Source organism: Budorcas taxicolor, chromosome 21 (genome assembly GCF_023091745.1).
Source record: "Budorcas taxicolor isolate Tak-1 chromosome 21, Takin1.1, whole genome shotgun sequence".
Classification (NCBI taxonomy): domain Eukaryota; kingdom Metazoa; phylum Chordata; class Mammalia; order Artiodactyla; family Bovidae; genus Budorcas; species Budorcas taxicolor.
In genome coordinates this window covers 23552595-23567530 of record NC_068930.1, presented here as the reverse complement: position 1 = coordinate 23567530, position 14936 = coordinate 23552595, and the positions used below count along the sequence as shown (strand labels likewise).

General features: G+C 35.5%; 1 protein-coding gene across 1 annotated transcript in view; it reads right to left on the bottom strand.

The window, feature by feature from the left end:
- Window positions 1-14936, bottom strand: part of FANCI (FA complementation group I) — a 59831-nt gene that overhangs the window by 17881 nt on the left and 27014 nt on the right. The window contains exons 14-22 of the mRNA XM_052659434.1: window positions 12777-12907; window positions 12241-12311; window positions 11333-11447; window positions 9709-9831; window positions 5917-5985; window positions 2361-2462; window positions 1283-1453; window positions 1085-1206; window positions 402-566 (exon numbers count right to left, since the gene is read on the bottom strand). Of these exons, the coding sequence (XP_052515394.1) occupies window positions 402-566; window positions 1085-1206; window positions 1283-1453; window positions 2361-2462; window positions 5917-5985; window positions 9709-9831; window positions 11333-11447; window positions 12241-12311; window positions 12777-12907 (1069 nt within the window). The remainder of the gene's footprint in view (window positions 1-401; window positions 567-1084; window positions 1207-1282; window positions 1454-2360; window positions 2463-5916; window positions 5986-9708; window positions 9832-11332; window positions 11448-12240; window positions 12312-12776; window positions 12908-14936) is intronic.

Genomic DNA, 14936 nt, shown 5'->3' with positions numbered 1-14936 from the left:
GTATTAGCTCCCTTTCTCCCCCTTCCCTCAATCCTTTAACTTTGATGAAATTTAAAGGTCAGTCTTAGTTAACTTTCTGTGATTTTTTGGTTGTCCCCCGCCTTTTTTTTAAAATTCAAGCTTTTCTTTCCCCTTTTTCATGCTACTTAGGTTGATTTCTTGGAATCTTTCCTGTGTTTCATCCACTAGTTCACTGTTTCTGACGTTCCCTTTAGTAATTCAAAGCATCTCTTTAAATGCCTGTGTGTTCTGCTTTCAAGAAAATTACAACCCCCTTGACTTACTTTTTACTGTATAGATGCTAAGAATTGTGACTCCAAACTAGGTCATATCAGTGACCCTCAGTAGGTGTTTTTACCTTCACCTTAAGGCTGTCTTTAAGCTCTTTGTTAGAACCTTACCTGAAAAGAGCTGTGAGAAGATCAGACACAAATTTCATGGACAAAAAACTATCGGTTGTTCGGTTGGCCATTTTCGTTTTGCCTTTACCAGATTTTTCGTTAAGGATATCAGAGAGCTTCTTGTAACACATAAATAAGCTTAGAATCGTTTCAAACTTAGTCTTACTGCATAAAAGGAAAAAGAGACCACCAAGGACAGGTGTCAGAATATTATGGCTTACTTTCAAAACAGTAATAAGGAAATCACAATACTTCTTTAGATGTCATACTTTAGACCCAATATTACAAATGAATGGATCTTCACTATTAACACAGTACTCCTAGGTAACACCAATCTGGGTCATTTCTTTTTCTCCTTTATTTGTATCAGTCATTGCAGAGAATGAAAGTTCAATAGTACCACCAATCAAAATTTCTCTACTAAAATCAGGGGTTGTTATGTTGAAGGTCTGGGGAATGTTCAATAAAGTAAAGCCTGATGGAGAGACAAAATTCACGAGCCTGTTTGGATGTGCTTTGATGTTCCCTGGTAGAAAGAACATAGTTTGGTCTTAGGCTAGAGGTCCATCTAAGAGATAGTGTCATGGGCTATGGTCTTTTCATACCTAGCCTACTGTTAGTGTTAAGAAAACACACTCCCACACACAAAACGAACTATAAGTAGAGTTACAGTAACACCCTACCTGAAATTACTTATGAAGAAATTATATTCTATTAGAACCTCACAAATTCCCATAACAAGAGAAGCGCAGATATTATTTTTGATGCCAATACCAGTGCTCTGAGAAAAGTCTGCTGATTTGTCCTAAAAGACACAAGATAAAAATTAATAAGCTACTAAAAACCTCCATTACTCAACACAGCTTAGACTTAGCAATTACCAGTTCGAAGTCCTCTAGTTCACTCTTAATCATTCTATTCGTAATCGACTCCAACATATCATCTAAGTATTGGTAGAACCCCTCTTCCTCCTCCTCCTCTTCTTGCTGTAATGGTACCACTCTGCTCTTATACCAGGCCAAACAGTGTTGAATACAACATAGCAGATAGTCCTGTAGAAGAAAATATAATAACTGAATACTCTTGTTAAAGGATAACCTATCAAACTGTTGATAATTGACAAATAATCCTTGTCTATAAGGCTAAATAAGTTATTCATTAGCATCACAAATTAAGTCAATCTGGAGTTCAAAACAAAACAAAACAGAAAAAAAGAATTGAACTAACAGAGGCATTGTTTTCTGGCCTTTCCCAAAGGCACTGGCTTCACAAGTAGCTGACACCTAAGAATGTAACATCAAATGTGCTATCTCTGATCTGGTACAAATACCAAGGGGGCAGGTTGTGAAATTAAATCCTCTCCAGCACCTTTGAGAGCCAGAGGCTATTCTAAACACATGAGTTTAGCTTGAGGGAATCTTTGGGAGACCACCATAGCTTCTCTGACCTAGGCTGAGGATACCTGTTTTAAGTCACTCAGGAGTTTCAGTTTCTATCTTTCTTCCCTGTCTTTCTGAAGCTAGACGAGAATAGAAAACCAACCTGTCCCAGTTCCTCTGAAGGTTCAACAGAATGCCAGTTCTAGCTCAGCCTAAATCATATAATCCAGACTAATGAAGCAGATCTCCTGGGTTCATCTGCTTCTGGGTAACCTCCTTCTCTCAATTCTAAAGTATATCTATTTAGTACTTGCAATCAAAGAGCCATTAATGGGAGGTAAAATGCTCCTTGGGAGAAGTGCTGGATGCCTTGATTATTAGTCAAGTGTTGACCTGCAGATATCTCGCCACCAGAACCAGGGTGGTGATGGGTCAGGGAAGAGTCAAGAGTAGAAATTCACTGGCAGTACCAGGTGTTTCACAAAGTCATCTCTTTCTGAAGCTCAACTATATCAACAGGGCTGGTGGTTTTACTTAAGAGTAAAAATAATGGTTATGGGAGGAGGAAAGAAAGGCTCACCAGTGGTTCCTGTAGAGAGACCTGATCTCCTTGGGTCAGAATACAAGCTTCTAATTTCAGAGGAGGCAGTACATCAGGTTCTGGCTCATAGAACTGTTTCAACTGTGTATGGGAAGGAAAAAGACATCACGGCTCATGAATGCTTTTCACTTTTTTAATTGATGAAGCTAATGGCAACTTTAATGTTGAATGTTTTCTAAGACATTATTTCCCAACTGTCCAAAGAACACTGCAGGAAAATCTGTTGCTTTGGCCCAACGCTATCCTTCCTTTGCCCTTGCATCAGGCAGTGCTCTGACAGATCTTTCCTAGTCCAGTTCATCACCTCTCCTATAAAACACCATGCTCTCTTACACCAGTTACTTAATTTGTATAGACTATCAAACACTTTCAGTACAATTTGGTTGTTAAGAATAGAGGCTCCAGAGTCAAACTGAATCTAAAATCCCGGTACCACTACTTATTAATTCAATAAAGGTAGATGTCTTGGTTCCTCATCTGTGAAACGAGGGTATTATTAATATAAGCATAAACATTTGTATAAGATTAAATGTGCTAACACATGTAAGGAGCTTCAAATACTATTTTATATGTGGAATCTAAAATGATACAAATAAAACTTATTTACAAAATAGAAATAGAGTCACAGACCCAGAAAACAAACTTATGGTTATCAAAAGGGAAAGGGGGTGGGCAAAGGATAAATTAGGACTTTGGGATTAGCATAAACAAACTATTATATATAAAATAGATAAATAAGATCCTACTGTATAGCACAGAGAATTATATTGAATATACTGTAATAACTCATAATGAAAAAGAATATATATGTAACTGAATAACTTTGCTGTATACCAGAAACAAATACATTGCAAATCAACTATACGTTCATAAAAAAAAAAATGTTAATTGCCATTTTCCTCTTCTTAACTTTTGGAGTCTATATAATTTTATTGGTGCACATACTAACCTGAGTTGGGAAGCATTGCTCTACGCTTTCAGTCATAACTTGCCATGTTAACGTGCAAACGTAGATGCACTGATCATTAGCTTGAAAGATAAAATATAACTAACAAGATATAAATTTTATATAAGATCAGGTCCAATGCCCATTGAAAAACTTTTGATAAATAGTGTAAGACCTTCCAATCATTTCTCCACTTTCAAATGGAGCTTCTTTAGCAGAATTAGCACAAAGCAATGGCATAAAAAAGGAGGAAGAGCGAGAGGGAAAGAAGTTCCATTTACAGCAAAATGGTGGACTAGGGTTTAGAGAAACCCTCACGGTAAAGAACAATAAAAAAATACTGCATTAAAATCTTTATATAGATACATTTATTAAATAGATAGCTAAGATGAAAGGAAAGTAAAAGGAATCATGAAATTAAAGACAAAGCCTAGGGTCCACATGGGGTTGTATCAGAGGTTGTATCTAGATTGTATGAGAGATTGTATCAGAGACCTTCACAGAAAGCTGGAATTCTCAAAAGCGGATATCCTTACTGGATGAACCTAAAAAATAAATCCACCACATGGAGGAAGATAGTGGGGCGATATGTACCTACCTACCTCCCTCTGACTTCAGGTGAAGGGGGAGAAGTCTCCTCAGGGACTTTCTAACCATAAGTTAGTCTCCAAATGTAGCTGGGGCTAGAATTCACATGACTTCAAATATAGGGTTATTTTACAATTAAGATTGTCTAAATCATTAGACAATACAGCTGAAAGTTTAAAGAAAGTGTTTAATTTTGAAACAAGTAAGGGAGGAAATGGAATAAAGGAAACTTCAAACTTTACATAAACCAGAAAAAGAGGGAACATCCCCAATCACTTTACTAAGCTCATACTAAACCAAAGAAATTCAGTATGAAAAATGAAAATTATAGGCCATTCCTTCTTGTACACATATATGTCTGTCCTAAATGGAAACCAAACTCAGTAGTGTATAAAAAAGATAATATAATCAATTTGAGTTTATTCTAGGAATGCAATGTTTTTTTAAAAGATCAAATAATATAATTCACCATGGTAACAGATTAAAGGAGAAAAATCATACGGTCATCTCAACAGATACAGAAAAGCATCTGATAAAATTTAACATGCATTCAAGAGTAAAACAACAGAACTGAAATGGCAGAAGAAAGTAAACTTGAAGACAGATTATGAGAAAATATAAAATCTGAAGAAAACAGTGTAGAAATATTGAGGAAAAATGAACCAAGTCTCAAAGATCTGTGGAACAATATCAGGCATTCCAATATATATACCACTGAAGTCCCAGAAGGAAAGGAGAGAAAGAGGGGATAGGAAAAAATAATCTGATGAAATAATGAACAGACATGTCTCAAATCTGGTGACAAGCATCAACTTAAAGGTCCAAATAGCTTAATCAACTCCAAATAGGAGAAACACATGCTTTGGCTCTTGAGCCAGAAGATCTGAGTTCAAATTCTAGCTCCATCACTTATTAACTGTGAGACCCTGGGCAAATTAAATTACTTAACCTCTTGGAGCCTTAAAACACACACCTGTAAAATGGAACTAAGCAGTTATTTCACAGGATTTTGTGAGGACTAAATGAAATCACCCACCATACACCATTCATAAATTGCTTGGCCCTCTGTAAGTGCTAAACATCAAGTACTGCTGCTATTACTATTGGTACATAATAGTCTCTTGAACTCTCTCAACATGTATTAAAAAATATATATATATATATCATACAATGAAATATTATGTAGCCATAAAAAGGGATTACTGATGAACCCTACAATATGGATGACCCCTGAAAACATCATGTTAAATGAAAGAAGTCAGTCATAAAAGACCACACATTGTTTGACTCCATTTATATGAAATGTCCAGATAGGCAAATCTATAGAGAGAAAAAGGAGACTGATGATTGCTTAGGGGTAGAAGGTTTGAGGGAGGATGGGAAAATTGGGGGGTAGCTAAATGGTGTGGTTTTTTCTGAGATGATAAAATGTTCTCAATTGACTACGGTGATGGTTGCGCTTTGTGAATACACTAATTCAAATAAATAATAATAAATGTCAAGAGTAAAAAGGTCTTATTCACATTAGAAACTCTTGAGCTAAATTCTTCTCATCTTGATGGTCCTCTGAAATTATTTCATAATTTGCAGCTTTTTAAAAAAGCTGAGAAATACAGAAAATAACCTAATAGACACTCACGAATATGTCACTCAGATTAAGAAATGTCAATATTTTACTGTTTTCTCCAAATCACTCTTCTTTATCAGAAATAAACATAACAGATACTACCACTGATGGCCTTTGTATAAATGGTTCTACAAAATGTCCTTCTGACTTAGGATGTTAACTGAGAAGGTTAATTGTCAGATGATGGCAATATGGTAGACAGATAAACAGTGATTAAACTAAAACAACATGAAATAGCATCATGTACCCTAGGCATGTTTGCAATGTACCAGTGGACTAGTTGGGAATTATTTTATATTTTGAAAATTATGAAAAATGTCAATTATTTAATGCCTTGGTACCTGTTCCCTTATATCCATGAAAATATAATTTACCTGTGAGAGCAGAGTTTGCATGACTGAATTAGCCAGCTGAGAATTCCTTCGAAGGACATCATAGAACCCCTAAAAGGAATCAGAGGACAAATAAGCCATCAGAGTTGCTACTGATTTGGATAATCTTAACTTTAAAATATCTTTGTATTTCTTTACCTATTCTCAGCTCCCTGAAAAAAAGATGGAGGCCATATATGCTAGAGGGAGAAATAATTCAGAAAGTTTAGGTTATTGGCCTACACTAACATGAGATCTCTGACAATGAGAACTGGATTATAAACTGACCATAATCCTCACAACTGTTAGACATCAGGTCTCATCTGGCTTTGGAGTACTTTTCCCCTTCCCAGACCTCATTTTTTCCTCTTATCATACATTAGCAGCCTTCCTTTTTAGGGCACTCCCCCTAGTCTCCAGTGATTCAAAAGTGCCTCCTGGACCTAAGCACCCTAATGTGAATGACTATGACATTTCTTCCCATCCAAAATTTCCCAGTCTTATTTTAAAATTGCTCAGATTAAAATCCTGGGGAGGCTTTTCTTTTCGGATCCTGAGAAAGAGGTTACACAGTTCACCAGTGAGAAACAGAAAATGAGAATTGACATCCCCCCATTTTTTTTTTAAAAAACAAAGGATGATCAGCCCTAATAAGTATTAGGATATTTTATAAAAGTATAATGGTAATAAAAAGAAAGTTGTGGTCCTGGCACAAAAATTACAGAAAAATAAAGGCATAGCATACAAACAGAAAGACTCAGTACACATAAAAGAGGCAATATATTATACCTGAAAAAAGAAATGGCTAATCTGGGGAGAGTTGGGTCTTAATATATTAATATAAAAATTGCACAAGAATTAAGTAGTTAAACAAAAGCATTAAAAAAATAGAAGAAAATGCTAGTAAATATTCACTGGAAGGATACCGACTCTACACAAAAGAGATAGTAGGTATCTCAAAGGTAAAGATTACAACCAAACTGTAAAATCTAAATTTCTAGCTCTAAAATGATTATCATTAAAAAAAAAAAAAGCAAATGGCAATCTGGCCTGTACTTACAAGTATGACAAAAGGTATTTATGTTAATAATACATAGAGTTTTTACAAATCAAAAGTACTGACTTAAGTCTTTGATGAATAAATGAATACCAATAATCCTAACAGATTTAGGACTATGAGACATTACAAGCTAATTTTTTAAATTTGGAGCTAAATAAGGGTTGAGGGTTTCTTCTTTTTAATACAGATGACTGTGGAGAAGAGTTAACTTAGTAGTCTGAGACTGCTATCCTTGGTAAGGTCTGCTCCCAAGGTTAGCCCTTGGCTGGTGATTGTGAATCTGGCTGATAAACAGTTTCTTATACTGATATAAAACTCCCGAAACAGTGAGAAGCTTATTGTGCCTAAACTGTATAAACAATATAGTTTATGTTCTTAAAGAGGAATCTGGTTTCCTGAGGACTTTACTCTATGAGCCTCTCCCTTGTGCTATTTTTTGCTTTGTATCCTTAACTATAATCTTAGTCATGAGAACAAATATATGCTGTTTTATGACTCCTAAAGAAATTTTTAAATAGAGGTGGCTTTGGGGAAGACCCCCCAATACAACAATTGTTCCAGCATTGTCTGTTAAAAAGACTATCCTCTTTCCATTGAATTACCTTGGGATCTTTGTCAAAACTCTACTGACCAACTTTATACTTTTCAATTGTGCTGTTCATCTTAGAGGTGGTTTACATTCCATATAACTTTTAGAATCAACTTCTTAATTTCTACCAAAAAAGCCTGGGATTTCACTCTATTTACAGATCTTTCTGATACTTAAAAATACTGACAATATTGAGCATTCTATTCTGTGAACATTGCATATCTTTCCAATTATTTAACTCTTCTTTCTCTCAGTGATATTTTGAGGTCTTCAGTGTACATATCTTGCATATACTTTGTGGAACCTCTCCTTAAGTCTTTTCCATCTATTATAAATATTACTTTCAATTTTGAACTGTTTGTTGCTAGTAAGCAGAACTGTAATTGAGTATTACATGGTTACTGATCTTGTATTCTACAACCTCACTACATCATTTTTTGTAGACTTACTGTATCATTTTTTGTATGGTCTATGTACACTATGTGAACCAAGACAGCTTCACTTCGTACTTTCAAATCTATGAGCCTTTATTTCTTTTCCCTGTCTTGTTGCATTGGATCAGACCTTCACTTCAATGTAGAACAGAAGTTTTGTGAACAAATATCCTGTTCCTGACCAGAGGAGAAACGCATTAAGTTCTCTCACTATTTAAATTAGATGTAGGATTCATAGACACCTTTTATTAAATTGAGAAATTTCCCCTCTAATCCTCATTTGCAAAGAGTGTCTGAGATTTTTCATCACAAATGTTAAAACAAAGGTATTTTTAATCATTAAAAAAAAATTCAGTGCTTGACAGCATATGCTATAGACTTTAAAATGTTCTATCTTTAACCCACCAATGTGGTCATTCACAGCGGTACATTACTGTCAAACATTCAATGTGGTACAACAATATTCATAGTGAAAAACTGGAAGCCCTAAAAATGCCCCCAAAATAGAAAAAAGTTAAATAAATTACTGTATACATAAAGAGCACTTTTTAGCATTCAAAATCATGTGGCAAAGAACATTTAATAAAATAGGAAATGCTTACAGCATAATATTAAGAGAAAAAAAGCTAGAGAAGTCTATGATTCCAATTTTGTGTAAGTATGCATATGAGTGGTAGGACTAGTAATAATCAAAATTTTTTTTCAAAGTACTTTCTATATTTTTTACAATAAACCTGAAAAATCCAATGTCAGGTATGGTGCTTGGCCACTACAGTAGCTCAATAAACGCTATTTTAAAAAGGCTAAATGAAAGTATACCTGTTCTCTGAAATGACTTGCACTTCATCTACCTGCTAGATTATCTAATGTTCTCCATCCTATGAAATATGTGTGCTGAAGCACAAAGCATACTAAATGCTAGAAATTGTACTGCAGTCTCCCATGACTGCAGACTTTTGTTCCACTGGCTGAATTATATCCTAATTATAAGTCAGTAGTAATATTTGTTCCACTCATTTTTTGCTAATTGTACTGTCATTATGTAATCTACTCAAGACATTCTGTAAACTGTTGGAAACCAAGAGCAAAATGACAAAGCAGCTGTCTGGGGGAATTCCCTAGCAGTTCAGTGGTTAGACCTCTGCTCTTTCATTGCTGAGGATGTGTGTTCGATCCCTGGTCAGGGAACTAAGATACCACAAGGCATGCAAGCATGGCCAAAAAAACCCCAAAACGCACTAAAAACACAAACAAAAAAACCCCAAGAAGTTGTTTTTATGAAAACTAAGTTGAATGTTTTGAAAATATTTAATAAAAATATCTGTAAAACTAATTTCTGATGGATTGGGGGAGGGGTAAGACAATTCTAAAAACAGGGAAAAAACTGAACACATTTAGAGGATTTCTCTACTAAGACTAATCTGGAGTATTTTTCATACTCAAAAGCAAAAGAACTCTTCCTTAAAACAAAATGCTGGTAAATTAACAGTACATTTAAATATATTTCAAATGAAAACATTTAACATGTTTCAACTATTCTTTATGCTTCCTCACCTTCAATGAATTTTTGGCTAAGCATCAACAACTAGTAGTCCCCACTGCACTAAATAAGAGCATATCCACTGTACTCTGATAAGAAAAATTATTAAAATTAAAAGGATCAGTGGAGTTGGGGAATGGAGTGCTATATCCCTTTCACCCTACTGATTTACCTCATAAAGCATGAGTCGAACATCAGCCTGCTGACCTAAGCATCTCTTCAAACTATCCATGATCTCAAGGCAAAAGGTCTCATTGGCAACAGAATTGTAACGGCTATGGATATCCACGTGGACCTGAAAGGAAGAGAGGTCAGTTCATGTAGATCTTACCTGAGTAATAGTTCCATTAAGGGGTAAAATGAGCTGGTATTTTTGGTCAAAGAATCTTACATTTAGCTTTCCCCATATGGCAAAACCCAGAGCTGAGGCAGACATTATAATCATTATCAGGCCACGATAAGTATCTTATTCCATTTTGGAATAAGAATTTTCAAGCACTTAAAAAAAATTAACTTTCTCATTCCTTAAGATTTTCCTTGGCAATGTGGTACAACAATATTCCTAAGTCACCTACTTAGGAAGGCACACAGATTATTTCATGCCACTAGAATTTAGTAGTCATAATAAACTTGATTTTACTTAAATGGCTAAGAATTGAGCTCTTCTGAGGGTTCCATGAACTCCTGAGAGGTTTAGAGGCAGGTAGTTTTGTTTAGATATGGACATGACAAAGAATAATACTGCCTGTTTGATTTACATAATAATTTCAGCAATTACAGACCAAGAACCCTAATCCTTACTTCAGGCATCTTAGTGAGGTAGTTAATACTGACTGAGGTCAAATCCTAGTTCTACACTTTACTGGCTATATCACTTTGGGCAAATTATTTAACCTCTCTCAGTCTCAGTTTTCCTATACTTAAAATGGGGATATTAACCATACATAAATGATATCCAGTGTTCCTAATATTTAATCTATGGCATAAGTTATAAACAAAAGTGGTGAGTTGCTGTAACAGCAATAAAGGATTCCTAAAGAAACTGCTATACAGATGTCTCTTATTTACAAATCTTATTAGTACTGAATTTAAATAACAAAGACAATTTTACTGCTGCAAAGCCTAGATTATCAAATTATTGTAAAAAGCTTTGTTTTCTTAGATTATAGGTTTTATCAGGTGTGCAAATAAATAAACTATTAAAACTGAGGACAGTAACAGTATTAGCTAGGGGACTGCTGTGAAGGTTAAATGAGAAAATAAACATAAAGCACTCAGCACAGTGTCTAGCTCAGTGCTGTCCATTAGAAACACAATACAAATTACAAATGCAAGCTGTATATATAACATTAAGTTTTCTAATAGCCAAATCAAAAGAGTAAAAAGAAATTGGTGAAATTAATTTTAATATTTTACTTAACCCAACATAGCCAAAATATTATCTCAACACATCATCAAAATAAAAAATTATGAGATATTTTACACTTTTATCTCACACTAAGTCTTCAAAATCCAGTGTGTGTGTTTTACGTATATATACAGCACAACTCAATTTGAATTAGCCACATGTCAATCAACACACAGTTCAAGAGCCAACTTGAGGCTAGTGGCTACCATACTGAAAAGCAGTTTAACATACAGCAAATTTGCCATCAGTTAAGTGATGGCTGATATTATCATCGTCAGACCCTCAGTTTCAGGATCATCTGTACAACCAGAACACAAGTAAAAAAATCTTTACATCATCAACTCCTGCATCAGTGCACACATAAGCTGGTATGAAAAAAAGTCCTTACCTGGCTAACACCGATAGACTGACTGCACTGAGAAGACGACAAGCTGCCTAAAACTTTGAAGTTCTTCAGTAGCAGTAAAAACCCAGCAACTGCAGATTTTCGGGCATCAAGCTGGCTAGCTCAGGAACAGACAGAGAAGAAGTTACCAAACAGTACTGATTTCATAGGAATAGGCTTCTGTGTCAGAAAAACCCAGTTAGTTTTCAACAGAAAAAGACTGTGCATTAATAATGAAGAACAGAGCAAAATAAACATACTTAAAATAAGGCATAGCTGTTCACATTAATTTAGGAAGTACAGGAATTCAGCTGAAGTTTTCATCTACTTAACCTCATGACACCATCTCTACTCTTCTCTATCCTGCTGACCAGCCTTTGCGGGCAGTGAGAACAAGAGTCCTGAGAGGCTGCACAATGAGTGATAACTCAAACATAAGTACTAAACAGCAAAGGAAATTGTTGATTTTCTGAGTCTAAAGGAGACTTCCCTTCTACATAGAGGAGTGCAGTGCTTGGCAACTTATAAACCCTCCATCCAGAGAAACGATTCATCTTACTGAGACGACAACATACAATGCTGGCCTATCACACACATTTTTGGGAAAGGACTAACAAAAACTGTCAGCTCTACAACATGGATAAATAGCATTTGGCTGCTTACTAGTTGCTCCTCTGAATACCCACGAGTGTACTATAATATGGACAATGTGATAATAATTTGGTATTTTATCCTTAAAGTAGCAAATTCTTTCCACAGTACTCATCTCATAAACCCTTTAAGAGATGGTACTGTCATCTCGATCGTGCATTAGGAATTTGCATGACTGCTGTACTAGAGGTGACTGCAGAGAGGACTTTAGGTAACATTAGAGAGCGTCACTTCCTAGGATCTCAGGGGATGCTACATACCTGGCAAACATGGCTTTCCGAAGGACAAGTATCAAGGAGTCTCTTATTGACATGCTGACTTTGAGAAGGGGCTGAAAGAGGAAGAATCAGTGTTAAAAACAGCAATCTGTTTATTAGCCTTAGCACATTTCTATTCAATACTGTCACCATTTGGCTTAAGAAAGCTTGGTTCCGTTTTATAAACATGCTGCTATGTTTACTGCACTTAGTAATAAGGACAGTTAATACTAATGCTAAACTGAAACTAGTCGTGAATACCTTTATATCTATTGTCTTCCATTAATAATTTCCTAAGAGCCTTTCAATTACTTCACTGACTCAAAACAGAATCAAAGGAGAGAGAAAGTACTATGAAGAGGGGATAAACTTGGAAAACAGACCCTAGCTCAGTACTTCTGCTCTTTTAATAGAAAGTTCTGTCTTAGAATCAAGGGAAATAGGATTTCTTATACATATGTAATTATGAAGAAATACATCAGACTTCCACTGAACAGTTCAACCTTGCTCATGAGCTACTTAGGAGTCAAAAGACTTACCTGCACTGCCTTCAGCAGTCCTTGTACGGTTTGAACGGGCAGAAAAGACAAATAGTCAAAAGTTTCTATAACTTTAGATGAGCAACTTTGAAGAACTAACGGTGAATACTTGATGATATCTGAAAGTAGGTCTGAAAAACGGAAGCTATGATCAGTTGCCTCAAATAACTAAAGAGGTTTTAAATAAAAGGAACATAAATATGGAAAAAGAAATGGTAAAAAAGTTTTTTGCTCCTTTCTCAAGTAAGTCAAGTAATATACATTTCTGCTGATCCTATATACTGAAAGGTCAATGGTAACCAGATACTTTTCAAAAATTTTATGTCTAAGACTGGAAGAAACTCATTATAGTGCCTGAACAACCAGCACACATTGTCTTCATATTTCCAAGCTGAAATAAATCAATAAATATTTATTAATTTTTATTATAAACAAGCATAATTATATGGTCCTACAAGGAATATACAGAAATACAAAACATGGTCTCTCTTCCTTCAAGAATGATAATTTAGTTGAAAATCAAGAAAAATTTTTTTCTTTTTTTTCAATTTTATTTTTAATTGGAGGTAATTACAATATTGTGCTGGTTTCTGCCATACATCAACATGAATCAGCCACAGGTATACTTAAGTTCCCCCACTCTGGAACCTCCCTCCCACCTTCCAAGAAAAAAATATTTTAAAAGAATGAAAGAAGTAACAAAATCATATCAAGTATCTAATAATTCCAAACATTGTTCACTGTCTATGAAACAGAAGAGAATTTAAATAGGAGTGTAAAGAAAGTGATCATTATGGGATGGTATGCTTTATGTGAGCAAAGAGGAAAAGGAAATTTAAGTTAGATTCTAAAGAATGCACAAAGGAACAGGAAAAAGTCCAAGTAAAAGTACAGGAAGGTAAGTAAGTGTAAGACATATTCAAAGGATGGTGGGGAACTCTGTGGAGGTGGGGTGAAGGATTCAGAAAAGTAAATAACGGAAGTTAATGTTGGAAAGTGAGGTTCAAATTGTCAGGGACTTTTTTGGGTTTTTTTGGCCATGCCTTGTGGCATCTGGGATCTGAGTTTCAAAACCAGGGATGAACCCAGGTTCACATCAGTGAAAGCACCAAGTCCTAACCATTGGGCAGCCAGGGTATTCCATCAAGAACCTGAAATAAGAGGATAAAGACCTGGTAATTTATGAAAGAAGGTACCAGTGATTTCTGGGTGACAGACAGATGTTTTGGGAATACTGTTCTGGTAGTAATTTGCAGGGTGAACTGCTGCAGAAAGAAAAGAAAGCAGGGAAACCAGTTAGGAAGCTGTCGCAGTAGTCTAAATGGAAGGTTATAAGGTTGGGAATTAGACAAATTGATGTCTGTGTGTGGAAGGGAGGGTACAAAAAAGAAGATAAAAACTATGAGGGAAAGAATGAGAGAACTTAGGTACCAAATGTATTCCAGAAGATTAAAAGAAATTCTAGCCTCTGGGACTCAGACATCCATGTTTCACATAACAGAAATACGAACAAAGGAAAGAGGAGGTTGTTTGAAGGAAACAGTATTACATTTGAAATAAAATTAAAAAAAAAAAAAAAAGCTAAATGGAAAACAGCTAGCAGGAATGAAGGCACTCAGGCACTGAACTAAGCAAATAGTCCTGACATAAAGATTTGGGAGCCACTCCCACAAACCCCCCCCCCCCCAAAAAAAAAAACCAACTGAAATCTTGAGAACAGAGGTGATGATATTTACAGGTAAGAGAGTGTATAAAAAGAGAAAGAGACACTTTCCACCACGATGGAGTAACACTAACCAGAGTTATCTTCACTTTAAACACCTACAACAAAACAAGCCTAATTATATGAAACAATAATTTTCAAACACTAGATAATAAGCAGTACAGAAAATGATCCCTGAGAGTGGGAAACACATGAGGAGAGGCTTGTAATTGTCCCATGTTACTGCCTGGAGAGCTTCTAGGCAGGAACACAGAGCAGAGAAAACTCAGAACCCAGTGGTTTTCCTGAGTTAAAGAGACAGAGTTGAGAATTCAGGAAAGCCAAGGCAGCTAGCACTAGAAAGGAAAGGGCTGCAGTGAAAGCACCTTGGAGATGTGCAGGGAGCTCTCCTTGTATGTGAGCTGAGTGCTAGTCAGTACATGCGTGTGAAAAAACGA